We start from the raw sequence: 15,803 nt of genomic DNA on the forward strand, positions 1-15,803 counted from the left end.
TGGTTTAATTCTGTGAGGTTTTATGGTATGAGCCGCCCTGAGCCTGCTTTGGCGGGAAGGGCGGGATACAAATCAAATAAATAAATAAATAGATACCATAGAGTTTTTACCTCCCAAATGGCTACAGCGTCCCATAGTTTTCCCAGAAATGCCTAGAGCGGCCCACGTGCACGCTGCCATTTTGATGTCACTTCCAGGTGATGTCATTGTGTTGCGTGCGTGAAAGCCCCCTGCTACAGAAAACTGGGGACTTGGCAACCCTATGCTCTACATACAACTGCCCCTGAGAAGTGTTTGGAAACTTCAACTTGCACAGAATGCTAGAGCCAGGATACTGACTGGAGTGGGCCAGAGGAACCATATCACTCCAGTCTTGGCCCATCTATACTAGTTCCCAATTTGTTTCTGGGAACAATTCAGGGTGGTGGTCTTGACCCTGGAAACCCTATGTGGTTTGGAACCACACATCTGAAGGACTGCCTACCTCCATAAGAACCCACCTGATCGCTATAAGCATCTTCAGATGCTCTGCTTTGGGTGTCCCCGTCTTCTAAGATTTGGCAGGTAGCAACCTGGAAGAGGGCATTCTCGGTCAGCTCTGGATCAATTTCCCCAGGGAGATGAAAGTTCATATTGAAATACATATTGTTGGTCTTTACAGTGTCATTAGACGTTTGGTTTATAAAACTGGCATGCCAGTCAACTAACTGCTGATTATTTTAACATATTAAATATTCTCTGAATGTCAAAATGATTTTTTGCAAGTGATGGCAGCTTACATCTTTTTTATTCCATTATAATGTCAGCAGTGACAGAAACCAGAGCTTCTTGCACCCTCCTCCTATAGCAGGCAGAGACAAAGCTATTAGCATAGCAAAGCTTTTCTTGCTGAACAACTTCAGTAACTACAGGAAATACAAAGAAGTGCTGGCCTGCTATCTATAGCTGCATTTTAAATTTATTTTTCTTTTAAAATAGTTATTGTAATTTTGTTTTATTTTAGTTCTAAATGTACATTTTAAATATTTGTGAAATCATATACTCACTGTGATTGTTTAATGATAAAAATCAGAGATAACTGCTTAGAACTGTTCAATAAATCATTCACATTTATGGAAACCTTCCCTAGCCTTGTTAAAGGCTGCAACAATTTGCCACAGTTTTTAAAATTCTCATGTCATTTTTTTCACAATAGAAGTAAATTAATTTGCCTTTGAAAGCAACACAGATATGAACCTATTAAACTGCACTTTGTTTTTTCCCTGATAAAAGTAATGCTTTAAAAATAACTACTATTTGACAGGTCAATTAAACAATTCATTTTGCCTTATTAAATGGCCAACCTTAGTAATGGCATATTTTAAGTTGGGGAAACGACAAAGGTTAAATCCTCTGGGTTGCACTAATAATTCTGTTCTGCTAGCAGAAATCTTTCCTCCAGGAGAAGGAGCTTTCAGTCCATGAAAGAGGCAGTGTACTATATTCATGCCTTTCAAAAACCTTTGAGCACAATCCACTGGAAATCCTCCGCTGTTAGCTCTGTTGAATAGCACTCTTTCATTTCCAGGAGCTTATGCAGTGGCATTTTCAGGAGATTATGCCCTTTTAAACATTTTACTGAAGTACAGAGGGAGCAAATATTACACATGGTAAATTACAATATGTATCCAGCAAAAGCTCTAAATCAGGATAGCCAAACTTGCTTAATGTAAGAGCCAAACAGAATAAATGTCAAATATCTGAGTCCAGTAAGACACAGACATCAGATGGGGGAGGGAGAGGTAGAAAGAAAGCAACTTTAACTTTAAATGCTGGCTGGCCTGGCGAAGTGATTTAAAGAGAGAAATGCCTTCTCCAAGCCTGCCTACAGGGCAGTGGGGGCTTCAAGAGCCACATGTGGCTCCTGGGGAGCAGTATGGCCACCCCTGCTCTAAATTTCTATGATTCGTGGATACCACAAAATGTAGATTACCTGTTTACTTTGACTTTCAACATCATCCAAGGTTGGCAGGTCAGCCAGGTATTTTTCCAGTGTTTCTATTCTTCTTTGTTTCTCTTTGTTTTGTTCTGATTCCTTCTGGCATTTCTTTTTCAAGCTGCTTATGTACCTGTCCCTGGTTTTGAGCTATAAAAGTAGGAAGAATAAATGCTTCATTATATGAGACAGGAAACACATATACACATAGTAATCTGAAACCAGTTGTTTAATTCATACAATATCAATTTATTCCCAGACATTACCAAGTTAAGTGTTATTTAAGTGTGATTAAAACATGGCAATATTGTATTTATTTTTCTTGATGCTAAGATTTCCTGCTTATCATTTCCATTGTTAGTTAAACACACAGGTGTTTTCGCTTTAAGACAGCAGTTCAGAGATCACAAAATTATTTTTCAAGCACACTAATGGTTATGATTACTGGCTTTTTACTGGCATGGGTTTCAAAACAATTGAAGCCAGGTGTTTTTTTTTTTAATAGGTGGTTTTAGCTGTCCTTTCAGCCTTCCAAAAATTGAAGCCAGGATTTCAGAACAACTAGAGATTAGCTTAATCTGTGGGGAAGGAATTAGGCTTTGATTGCAAACTACGGAAAATAAAATAAACCTACGCTTTTAAAAAGAGTTTCATTCTTCCATCTTAGATTGTGGTTATAGTGACAAAAGATCAGTTAGAGCTCAGAGTTAGAATGCTCTATACTGCAAAGGTGGCCAACGGTAGCTCTCCAGATTTTCTTTTGCCTACAACTCCCAACAGCCCCAGCCAGCATGGCCAATGGCTGGGGCTGATGGGAGTTGTAGGCAAAAAACATCTGGAGAGCTACCATTGGCCACCCCTGCCTATAGCAGCTAGCTTAGTTTGGTGAAATAGTCCAGTGGACCTGAAGGAAAAGCTAAGTGGAAGACAAGTATTTAATAAGGTAAATATTATGTGTGGATTACTTCAATTTATATTGTAAAACTGGGTCTAAAATAAAGTAAATAAACCCTGGTTACCTCAGCAGGTTCAAGGCTATTCTTTTCCCACAGAGAGAACCTTTCCACAGAACCTGCACACATTCAGGAACAATGTGCCCTTAACAGGATGCTTATTTGTCACATTAAAATAAGTTTTCTTCCGTAAGCTGATCCCCAGACCCTAACTAAAAAGTCAAATAAAAGTCTGGCTAAGCTGACACTCCTTTGCAGAGACACAAATCCCTATCCAAAAATTAAAAAGGTTTCTTCTCCATTCTTAAGCTAAGTCTAACCTACTCACTGCCATCCAGCGGAGTCCCATAGGTCCTGATTGGCTGACAGTCACTTGGATTTGCACGAGGCCTAAATCACAAGGATTGATTCAGGGCCCTGGAGGAGAGGTGGGAATTTAAGAATGACTGCCGCAGAGTCTTTATACCACTAAGGTCTGGAAGCACTTACAGAGGATGGAGGATTCCTGTTCTGCACACTGTGTGGGGCTAGGATCAGTCGAGACAATGACCTGTCATCTCTTGATGACTGGGCTCAAGAACCACCTGAAGAAGCACCACCTGTTCATTTCACCATAGTTCATGTGATACATGAATGCAGACATCCTATTGATTCTGGTTTGTTCCCCACAGCTACCCTAAGAACTGTGATGCCAAGGATACCAGCTGGGGTACTGATCATAGTCTTCAGTTTATGTCTGAACTAACAGCAGTTCAGTTATAATGCAAAACCATGGTTTTATGTATCTCAGTCAACCAATCATAGGTAAGTGGACTGGCTCACATTTGAACAATCACATTAACCAAAGCTAGTTTAATTAAACCATAGTTTTTACATGATATCTGAACCAAGCTGCCATTTCATCCATAACATGTTCTATGACAACAATAAAGTCCTTGAGAAGCTCAGTGAGAACCCTACCTTCTCTTCCATCTTCTTTTTGTCCTCATTAGATTTGTTTGCCATTTGTTTGAGGAATTCACTGAGTTGCAATTCTTTATTCTGTACTGATGTGAGCTTTCGTTCCAGCTCCTCCCTTTCACAGGGGGCGACAGATCTCTCTGCAAACTGAGTCTGCACTGGTGTGTTCTCATACTGAGGATGCTTTGAATGAAAAATGAGGAGTTAATGGATACGCTGCTGGCATTATCCTCACACATCTAGAGCATGTTTCCTCATTTCTCATATATAACATCTGAAATAAGGTAGTCTGGCAAGGTAAGAAATATATTCTACATCATATTTAAAAATGAAAAAGCAGGAACATATAATAAATATACTGAACCAGATACTGTCTCTGCCTATAACATACACAAAGAGTGGAATCCAGTTTTCAGCTCGTATCCAAGCCCAGAAAATACTTTAGTAGCAAACAACGCAATATGTATTCCTAGGTATAATAACTGGGGATAGATATACATGACAAATGAAGCTGATTATTTTATGTTGAAGTATGACCTTGCAATAGGACACAGCAGCAGAATTATTTTACACATAAATAATTTTCTTTACAGGCTTTTCTGTTACAGAATTTTATAAAATTTTGCAAACTATCTTATGGAGAGAAAAAAATGATATTCATAGAACAGCTGAGGTTGACAAAATGTGGTTAAAATCATCTTCTGCAATGAAGCAGAATGCTGAATTCACATAAATTTACTCTCCCTGGAGGTAGATTAGTTTCAGGAGACTCAAACTAAAGCCTAGCCTGCTTCCCTGCATTTCATGGACTCTTAATTCTGTTGCTGGTTTATTGTCTTCAAATATAAATATCTGCATAATGAATCTCAAATATAAATAACTGCATAATTAAGACACACTACATTGCATCTGAAGGACTGAGATTATTAGCCTTGCTAGTTGTTAAGGTGCTACAAGACTCATGTTATCAAATGGTTAGCTGAGACTACACTGCATGAGACTGAGGTATGATATTCTGAATGTTTCTAATACTCCCAGAAAAGTACCAAATTGAGGACAAAGTTAGGCTTCAACAAGTCACCATGATAACTAGTTTTCCATGAAGTCATTTTTAATATTCCAGTTAGAATGTATATCCCAGTCAGAACAAACATAGCAAAAATATTAACCGGAAGTTTCAGCAGAATCTAAGTCCTATCAGTTTTTTTTACTGTTTGTTTTTTGACTAGGGATGGGCACAAGCCTCACCACAAACTTAATTTTGTAATAAACATCTCCCAGTTCATGGTTCATGAGTCAAGAGTTGTGTGATCCCACCTGCCACGAACCACTAAACCACAGCATGCCAGAAAAGGATGAAGATATATGTAATCATGTTGGAAGAAGTATAGCCACAGACCCTTCATGATATAACAAAAATAAATATATTTCATAGAACTTGAGGCCATTGATGCCAGTTCTGCCATAATTAAGGCAGTCTACACACATACACTGAACTGAATGCAAATAGTTAACAGAATACAGAGTTGCTTTATTTTACAGATATGTGACCTTTCCTGCACGATTTACTCCTAATTTTGGGAACTGGGGAAAAGGATTATAGAATCACAGAACTGGAAGGGACATTCAGGGTCATCTAGTGTTGGAATCAGTTTGGGCAGGGTTCTTCTGCAGGTCTGCCCTCTCTCTGCATTTTTACAGCTATGGAGTCCATTTATTTTCTTCTGCACATGGCTTCAATAATGAGGATTTTCATACAAATTTTATTGGAGGATTTTAAAAGTAAAAAAAGACAAAAGAAAGACAAAGAAGGGGGGAGTAAGTGGAATTTAAAGGAAAAGCTTTCATTCCTCTCCCTAACAAATATTGGCATAATTACAGAATTCACAATTGTTCTACTGTTATCAAAATAAAATGTCTCATTTTTCTCTGCTCTGGTTAGACCTTATCTAGAGTATTGTGTTCAGTTTGGGGCACCACAATTTAAGAAGGATGTAGACAAACTGGAATGTGTCTAGAGGAGGGCAACGAAGATGGTGAGGGGTTTGGAGACCAAGTCCTACAAGGAAAGGCTGAAGAAGCTGGGTATGTTTAGCCTGGAGAGGAGACAACTGAGAGGTATTATGATAACCATCTTCAAGTACTTGAAAGGCTGTCATATAGAGGATGGTGCGGAGCAATGTTCCCTCTAAGCTGAGTTAGTGTGAGCTAGCTCACAATTTTTTAGCCTCCAGCTCACATATTTTTGTCTCAGCTAAGGAAAAATGGCCCTAAAGCAAACTAATTTATGCAGTAGCTCATAACTTTAATGCCAGTAGCTCACAAAGTAGAATTTTTGCTCACAAGACTTCACAGCTTAGAGGGAACATTGGTGTGGAGTTGTTGTCTGTTGCTGCAGAAGGTTGGACCAGAACTAATGGGTTGAAATTAAATCTGAAGAACTTCCAGACAGAGTGGTTCCTCAGTGGAACAGGCTTGCTTGGGAGGAGAATAGGGTCTTGTTCTTTGGAGGTTTTTAAACAAAGACTAGATGGCTATCTGACAGCTATGTTGATTCTGTGAACTTGGGCAGATCATGAGAAGAAAGGCAGGATGGGTTGCATCAATGCTTAGTTCTCAGGCCCCTTCTTACATCTCCAGGGAAATTCTGTTTGCCACTCTGGGGTCAGGCAGAAATTTTTCCAGTTTGGCCAGAGATCCTGGAGAATTTTATTTTTTTTGGGGGGGGGGCATCTTCGGGGCTTGGAGCAGGGGTCACTGGGTGTGTGTGTATAGGTGGAATTGTGGATTTCCTGCATTGTGCAGGGGGTTGGACTAGATCACGCTGGAAGTCCCTTCCAACTCTATGATTCTATAATCCTTTCCCCCCTTAGTCTTCAAAACCACAAATCATCAGTTCATTCTTTCAGTTTTACACAAAACAGTCAATAAAGGGTTTCCATCAGTTTGCTATAACTGTGGATAATGTCTTCTTTTTAACCAAAGCCATAGGTTTAGCCATCTTAGCTAACTCCACCCTCTTCATAATCCACTCCTCTACTGTAGGCAACACTAGACTCTTCTATTTTTGAGCATATAAAAATCTTACCACTGTTGTCATGTATAAAAACAAAGTACCATGTCTTTTTTTCTAGCTGTCTATCCATTATTCCCAACAAAAAAGCCTCTGGTTTAAGTTGTACATTAATTTTCAAGATCGTCTGTATCAGCAAATGAATTTGCTGTCAAATTTTTTTGGCTTTATTACCAGTCTACCAAAGATGATAAAATGTGCCTTCAAGCTGTTCACATTTCCAACATTTGTCCAAATTGTAAAAATATATTCTAGCTAATTTTTTCTGTATACCAATGATACATCATTTTTAAAAAAAATCTCTTTGAGATTAGAACTCAAGGTAAATTTAAGACCTTTCAGCCACATTTTCTCCCATTATTCTATTTGTATATTATACCCAAAATTTTTAGCACATTTTATCATAGAATCTTTTACTCCTTCTGACTTGAATTTCAACAGAAGTCTGTTCATTTCAGCAATAACATGATCATCATTTGTACATAATTCTGCTTCAAATTCAGTCTTGTTTTGTTCAAAGCCCCAAAGTTTTAAACATCTATTTCAAATCTTTCTTGCAAATGTGATTAAAAGAACCACTGACACAAATAGCCTTTGACTATCAATAATGACAATTTTCAGTGGAGGGTGCTGTCATTATCAGTAGCATCACAGTGCGCATGCAGGCACACACACACCCTAGTTTAAAAAACTAAAATACTGGCATGTTGCTGTAGAAAAATCGGGGGGGGGGGGGGACAAAAAGAACAACAAAAACAAGCAAAAAGTAGAAAAATATATGCAGAAATCAGGGGATACAGCGAAGCAAGTATGGGGCCAGAACAGATTTGGAGGGGGGGGGGAGGGGAACCACGCAGAAAAGATCATGCTTCAGCATAATTTGATTTAACAGCAGTTTTGAAGACAAAACATGTTACTGCATTTCTCCAAACACAACATACATTTGGATTAAAAGATTTCTAGCCTGCAGTGGTATACAAGCTGCCTCCAAGCTATCAGACACTTTTAGGATTTTTCAAGGCCAGACATAAACAACATACAGACCTTCATCTTACCTGGAAACTACTCATGAAAGAAGATTCCTCACGATTCACAATGTGCCCCAGTCTTGCTTGCTGAGCTCGAAATTCATTCTCCCTAATCTTCTGGTATAAGACGTTAATTTGCTGGTTCTGCCTGTAATTCGTAACAATCAGAAGAGAATGGAAAAGCATGTGAAACCTGAGTCAAACTATCAATGTTTCCATTTTCATTCATTCAAGTGCAAATGTTGGGTTCTATATTGATTGTGGAATGTGAATTTCCATGATATATTCAGTAATATCTTACAGTATGTGTACAAGTTCTGATGTGCATGGGAAACACACACTCCTCTTAGGCCTTCCTTATTTTCATCAGATTATTTGATAGCTCTGCATGCACTGAGAGATGCACAGAGTGGTTACGTATGATGCACAGAGTGAAATGTATGATGAAGGACTCTTGCAAAACAACATTCTTTGCACTTCACTGAGCAAACTGGAGAACCAGGATTCCATATCATTCTCAGGCCTTATTTATTTATTTATTTATTTATTTATTTATATTGGGATTTATACCCCGCCCTTCGCACCGAAGTGTCTCAGGGCGGCTTACAACATGATAATTCAAATACTACAATTTAAAACACTTACAAATAAAATTAAAACCATAAATTAATAAAAGCAAGATAGATAAAAACCGGCGGTCTACAGATGCATTTTGTTCCATCCAAAAGATTTCCTTGTCAGTCAGTATTATAGGCCTGCCGGAAGAGGGCTGTCTTACAGGCCCTGCGGAACTGCCCTAGGTCCCGCAGGGCCCGCACCTCCTCCGGCAGCTGGTTCCACCAATAAGGTGCCGTTACTGAGAAGGCCCGATCCCTGGTGGATTTTAGACGGGCCTCCTTTGGCCCGGGGACTACCAACAGGTTTTGTGAACCCGAGCGTAGTACTCTCTGGGGAACGTGTGGGGAAAGACGGTCCCTAAGGTAGACAGGTCCTAGGCCATATAGGGCTTTAAAGGTAATAACCAACACCTTGTACCGGACTCGGAATATTACTGGCAGCCAGTGCAGATCCCGGAGCCCCGGCCGAATGTGCTCCCGTCTTGGGAGCCCTAATAACAGCCGGGCAGCAGCGTTCTGCACCAACTGCAGTTTCCGGGTCCGGCACAAGGGTAGCCCCATGTAGAGGGCATTACAGTAGTCTAACCTCGAGGTGACCGTAGCATGAATCACTGTTGCCAGGTCGTCACGTTCCAGGAAGGGGGCCAACTGCTTCGCCCGCCGAAGGTGAAAAAACGCGGACTTGGCAGTGGCTGCTATCTGGGCCTCCATTGTCAGTGAAGGCTCCAACAGCACCCCCAGGCTCTTAACCCTGCCCGACGCTGTTAGTGGCGCGCCGTCAAAAACTGGCAGGGGGATTTCCCTTCCCGGGCCGCAGCGACCAAGGCACAGGACCTCTGTCTTCGCCGGATTCAGCCTTGACAATTCTGAGTGCCAAGTTGCCACTGCAACCTGAAATTTGCTTTTGGCACACAGAGCTCTGGTGGTCCTTGGCCTGTACTCTGTTATAGATGAATCCCTGCAAAATTTCTAGCACAAAGCTAATTTGCTGCTTCGATATGAGTTCTGCTGTACAATGAGCTCAATCACTGATCGCTCACCTGCTTAGCACCACCACAAAGGAGGAGGACAATTTTCACCTTGTTAGGAACTTTCTCCTGCCACAGTGGGGAAAAGCTGTAGAAACCAGATTTCCCATTTGCCAGGTTATGGTGGGAGACCTCCAAGTAACTGCAGCCCGCCAATGTTCAATGGGAAGACTCTGGGGCCAAATGAAAGGGAGGGGGGATCATCCTGGGGAGAAAAATTAAAAATAAGGTCTCGTGTACTTACTGGAAGTTCTGGCCACAGAGTTTCTGGTGATTCCAAGACCTAGCCAGAAGTGACAAAGAGAAACTCAAGAAATTGCCAGAAATAACTCTAAGACTAACAAATATTTTTTTTTTTTTTGGCAATTCCTTTGTCACTTCTGAGTAGCTCTAAGAATTGCCAGGAACTCTATGGCCAGAACTTCCTGTATGTAGATGAGGTCTTATCTGCTAGGATGCTGCATCATCACCAAGCCTTCCACCAGTTGCCAGGCAACCCTAGTGGTAAACTGGTTGGCCCCTGTGTGACACAGGATGCTGTACCAGATGGAACACTGGTATGATTCAGCAGGACTCTTCTTAAAGCAGAAGACAAGCAGGTGGCTGTGTTGGTGAGGCGGACAAAGATAAGAGACTGCCCCCAGGGAGGGGCAGAGAAACCTGACCTCGAGAGGAAACAAGTCTTTCAATCTTCAAGCCAACTTTCAGTGCTGCTGGAATCATTCACAGCACAAATAATAGAGCACATTGTGATTGGTATACTAATTATATGAACAGGATGATGATGCAGATTTACCGAGTCACTGAGGTGGAGGCTCATGTTTGAAATATATTCACCATCAACCTCTAAAACAGGAGTGTCAAACTCATTTTGTTATAAGTGCTGAATCTGACATAAATGAGACCTTGTTGGGCTGGACCATGTATGTACCTATTTAAGATTAGGTAGCAGAGACATAAACTTTATAAAGGACACGGACAAACACAATTAAAGGGGTTTAAAAATAACTTAAAACATGCTTAAAACATTAGCACTCATTGGTCTTAAAGGTGCTTTCTTTGTAGCTCACCCATGGGATCCAGGGAACTGGGCAAAAGGAACTCTTAACTCTTTCCTTGCTTTCCCAGAGGATGAGGAGGGGGAGACTTGGCTCAGTAGCTCTGTACAACTGAGAGAGCCTGGTAAAGCAAGCTCTTCCTCCCCCACTTCCTCCCCAAGGGAGGAGCCTCAGCCAATGGAGGTTTTGCTCTGTAGCTCCTGTGCAATTAAGCAAGCCTTGCAAAGCAAGCTGTAATGCAGAAGGAAACAAGAGAGAGGGAAAACAAAGCAGATGACAGCCAGTCACTCGGGGACCTGATAGGAGCCCTCCAAGGGCCTGATTTGGCCCCCAGGCAGCATGTTTGACACTGCCGGTTTAAGGAACATGCTCTCAAACAATCTTATTGAGGTAAGAATATCCTGATTCAATAATCTGTGAAGGAAAGGTTTAAATTGCTCTGTCCCCCATCCTGCCCCCAACAACAACAAAAACAAAAGGGGAAAGAGATTTCAGTACAGGAAATGTTCTCTAAATACTGAATAATACTTAGGAATAAAGGGAACCTTTCCTTTGAACTAACAAAACTTTCAGCATTTCTTCTGTCGCTTCTTTGGAAAGTTGTTACATGTTTTATAGATGCTTTTGCTCTCAATGACCAACTTTCATGTATTATTTGTACATCAACTGTTTCATTAAAGGGCTAAAATGTATACTTTATTCTGGGCACATTCATTTGTAATCACTGCTTAAGTACACTGGATATCTTATTTAAAAGGTTAAATGATCACTTTTGTTCTGCAGTTTATGTTGTTGTACACATACTCTATAAATGTTTTGGGATCTATGTTCCACTCTAAGCATTTGGATACAAGGTGGATGCCATATCAGCAGGCATACAGATGAGTCTGCTGCTGCCTTACCCACAGTTCTGAAGAGAGGGAAATGAATCAGTTACCACTCTGTGTCTTGAAAGTTCAGAGCTGTACCACCTTTCACTACTTAGTGACAATTGTAGTGCATATGAGTTTAGCGTTGATCATGTTTGAACACAGAGAAGAAAGGCCTGCAGATATTCTGCTCTGAGGGTTATGGATGACTGTGGCCCTAGAGGGTACATAAAAAGGTGACAAAGTCTTCTATCCCAAACCCTCAGTTTATGTCATATAGGCAATGTATTCTCTACTCATGGTCTCTGTGCAGTAAAGGCATTCCTTTCAGAAGTGGACATCAGATGAGAAAGTAATGAATAAATAAGGAAATATTATGTCAAAACTGGGGGGGGGGGGTTGGAGCAGTGCCAATAGGGAAAGGCTCTCATTTGGAGGAGAACATTGGAGGCAATGTTAAGGAGAAATGGAGAAGTGCTTCTGAGAATTCTGACAGTGTGGAGAAATGCCATTTTAGGCTATGGTTATCTGGGAGTTGGCAGGAAGAGGCCATTAAACTCTAGGCAGGCTTTGGGCCTAGTCTCTTCCTCCTCCCCCCCCCCCCGCCTCTCCTGTCTGGGAACAGCAATTCTAAGAAGGCCTCCTAGAGCGACAGGAAGTTTGTTAGGCTGGTCTCCCAGAATGCTGCAAAAAAAGGCATTATATTGAAGACTTTGGGTGGGAAAGCCCAAAGTTGTCAGGGGAAGCAGACAGTCAGTTCAGTTTGAGTTGGGCTTTGAGTTCCGTCAGTTGGGTTGGTGAGTCTGTCTGTGCTGGATGGTATGGTCAGGGCAAGTACGGTATAATAGGGAAAGAAGCGTTTTCCCCTAGTTTGATTTATTTCTTCTGTTCACTATTTTAAAATGCCTGTATATAGTTGTAAATTTTAAATCAATGTTTTGTCTTTTTAAAAGATAGTCCTTCTGTATCACATAGTTTCCTCAACCGCCTTAGACCACACTACTGCAAGAGGGGAGTCCAGGGAAGGCATACAGTTGGCAAGGGTGCCAATCCTCCAGGGGTCTCCCAAAGAAGGACTTTGGTCTCTGTCATAACCAGGTGTTGGGCTGGCAGAGGACCTTGAGGCCAGGCCGCAGAACTGGCAGGAAGGGGGATTGGGAGTCCTGTTCCTCTCGGTCAGGAACCCCTAAATTGAACAGGTGGTGGCAGTGTGCCCTAGTGGCGGGAAGAAGATTAGCTCCCTTCAGGAGTTGGCAACTCAAAAGGGAGTTGACGGGACCGGGTCTGAAGGCAGAATTGCACCGGTTCCATCACAGACAGTATAGGGCATCATGGAGATTTGCAGGAGAGGAAACTATAGATTACCAGGGTTTGAAAGATAAATTTATAACTTCAGTTTGGGAGTAAGGTATTCTGTTTCTTTATACAGATGCCAATTGCTGTGTGGAGGAGACTGGAGGATCTACTGGAATCTGCTAAAATTAGCTTCAGAGTGTTGAGTGTATTATTTTCACTGTTGTACACTGACTAGATCTGTGAGATCATCATACTATTTTTTTAAGCAAAGCCCTACCAGCTTGTGACTATATGCTGGATTAATAGTAACAGCTGTGGGGGTAACAAAGGATTAAAGAATCAGCAGCAAAATCCACATGGCATGAAGTCTTTTATTGTCAAACAATTCTGGATATGTATAGGGTTAGATGTAAAATAGGGAATCTTTCTGCAGCTAATGTTGGTATACTTCTTAAATAGCAACCTTTGAAAACTTCTGTTACAATTCTGACATTAAGTTTTACTGTGAGAGTTAATAGAACTGGGCTGAAACAACAACAAAGGGTAATTAAGTTGGAATAGCAGATTGATGACCCCACATATTCAAATAGGGATACTGACTGTTTATCTCATTACATATACTAACCCATCTTCCACTATATTTTAATGTATTCTTTTTTCAAATGCCATACTAGAATTATGTTTATATCTGTGCTACATATTTAAATCAAACCTCTGAGAAATCTATGGCCTCATTTTAACCCCGAGTTAACATTACAATAGATTCTCATTTATTGCACTTCACACCCAGGATACTTTTTTTTTTCCAAACAATTTTTATTTTGAATATAATGTTTGTAAACAGCGAATAACATTGTTACAGTAATGTCATGGTTTTCATTCTACATACATACCGTTATATAAAATAAAGTTGTACAGCAATAAAGTGATCACGAGAAAAGAATACTCTTGTGGATAACCCGTTGGTTAAGTGAGGAAGAGAGAGTGGTGTCCACCTCTACCTTATCCAGAATTGGGTACCATTTTGCATAGAAATCGTTGGCTGCCTTTATCGGATCTATGGTGTCTATGTTGGCTGTGATTTTTTCCATCGTGATAAAGTCCCAGATTTTGAGGATCCAATTATCTATGGACAGATTGAGCTTAGATTTCCAGTTCAGGGCTATTATGTTTTTAGCTGCAGTTATAAGCGAGATAATAAGGGATAGTTTAGAGCTTGTAGCCTTTACTGAGTGCCAATCGTTTAGAATGATGGTCTCAACTTGTCTTGGGATTGTAGTTCCGGAAATTTTTTCTACCTGGGTAATAACCTTTTGCCAAAAAGAGTTGACAATCGGACAGTCCCACCAACAGTGTAGTGATGAGGCTTGCATGCCACAATTACGCCAACAAAGTGGGGAGTAGTTATTGTCAATACTGGCGAAGTGCAAAGGGGTGCGGTACGACTCACATATCCCCTTACAAATACCATGAATTTCTATGGCTAAAGAAAAAAGACCGCCCTTCTTGGACTATTCTCAATACTTTTAGTCAGGCTTTAATCACAATTTGGGACCAGGTCCGGAAGGACCTGGCCCCGGACCTATCTATTCTCTCCTCATTTCTAAAACAGCCTTGGTTCCCCCCAGCTCTCCAGTTTCCCTCATTCTGCTCTTGGGAATCTGCTTCAATGGTCTTTCTATTTCAACTCTTCAGCAAAAACAGAATAAAAATGAAAGCTCAGTTAGAGGAATCTACAACCGTTAAGATCCCCTGGTTCGAATACTTACAAATCTGCCACTTCCTTAACAGCTCTTTCTCAAAATTGGCTACCACTAGGCCCAAAACGGACTTTGAATATCTGATTTCTCAACCCTCTCTAAAAACCAAGGGCCTTATCTCTAAAATCTACCGCATTCTAATACAGCAGGTCTGTAGCAGTCTACCATCCTACTGCGAAAAATGGCACAAAGAATGCAAACTCACACTTACCAACACACAATGGGAAGCCATATGGGACTCAGAAGTCTGCAAGACCAAATCAATAGCAACTTTTCAACAGGACACACCCAGGATACTTAATGGGTTTAGTACATGGACATCAATCTGCTATTCCAACTTAATTACCCTTCGTTGTCGTTTCAGCCCAGTTAACATAAACTAACAAACACCAGACCCCAACTTGTGATTCTTTTAATCTGCTAAAAAAAATGTGCGAATGAACAACAAAAAGGTTTCTGGTATAAGGTAGTGTCTATGTGTCCATTATGTATTTTTACAGTGGTGTCCAGAAAATGTATTCTTGCGTAGACTGGTGCATTGTCAGGTTGATGGCAAGGTGAAAGTCATTGAATGCCTGGTGGAATACATCCAGGGCTTCTTTCCCATGTGTCCAGACCATAAAAATGCCATCAATGTAACGCAGGTATAAGAGAGGTGGGAGTGCGTGGGAGTCTAGGAAGCATTGCTCCAAATAAGCCATAAAGATATTAGCATATTGTGGGGTCATGTGGGTGCCCATGGCTGTACCATTGATCTGTAGGAAAAGTTCATTGCCAAATCTGAAGTAGCTATGGGTGAGAACAAAATGGCAAAGTTTGGTGGCAAAGTCAGCTGTGGTTTTTCCCCCCGGAGATTGTATTACTTATATTACTTATATTATATTACTTATATAGTTAATGTTATGGAAGGTTATTGCATGAGAATCAAATGAACATTAAAATAGTTCTGTCTATTTTGAACAGTAAAATTTTTGGATGGAATATTAAAATAATCAAATAGCGATACAACAGACTTCCCAACAAAACACTTGCAACAAGACTGGTCCTTTTATTTTAAGTAAAAATTACCAGGTTGAATCCAGCGATCCATCAGTGGAATGTGTTTTCCTACAATACCTGTCCTCTGAAAAATTGTCTTCCACAAAACTGGTCCCTAATGCCAAAAAGGTTGGGGGCCACTGCTCTA

General features: G+C 40.7%; 1 protein-coding gene across 2 annotated transcripts in view; it reads right to left on the reverse strand.

The window, feature by feature from the left end:
- Positions 1-15,803, reverse strand: part of CEP85L (centrosomal protein 85 like) — a 185,272-nt gene that overhangs the window by 39,879 nt on the left and 129,590 nt on the right. For both annotated transcript variants that reach the window (XM_060238619.1, XM_060238626.1), the window contains exons 5-7: positions 8,017-8,137; positions 3,889-4,071; positions 1,973-2,125 (exon numbers count right to left, since the gene is read on the reverse strand). In XM_060238619.1, the coding sequence (XP_060094602.1) occupies positions 1,973-2,125; positions 3,889-4,071; positions 8,017-8,137 (457 nt within the window). The remainder of the gene's footprint in view (positions 1-1,972; positions 2,126-3,888; positions 4,072-8,016; positions 8,138-15,803) is intronic.

This window comes from Heteronotia binoei, chromosome 1 (assembly GCF_032191835.1).
Source record: "Heteronotia binoei isolate CCM8104 ecotype False Entrance Well chromosome 1, APGP_CSIRO_Hbin_v1, whole genome shotgun sequence".
Lineage (NCBI taxonomy): Eukaryota > Metazoa > Chordata > Lepidosauria > Squamata > Gekkonidae > Heteronotia > Heteronotia binoei.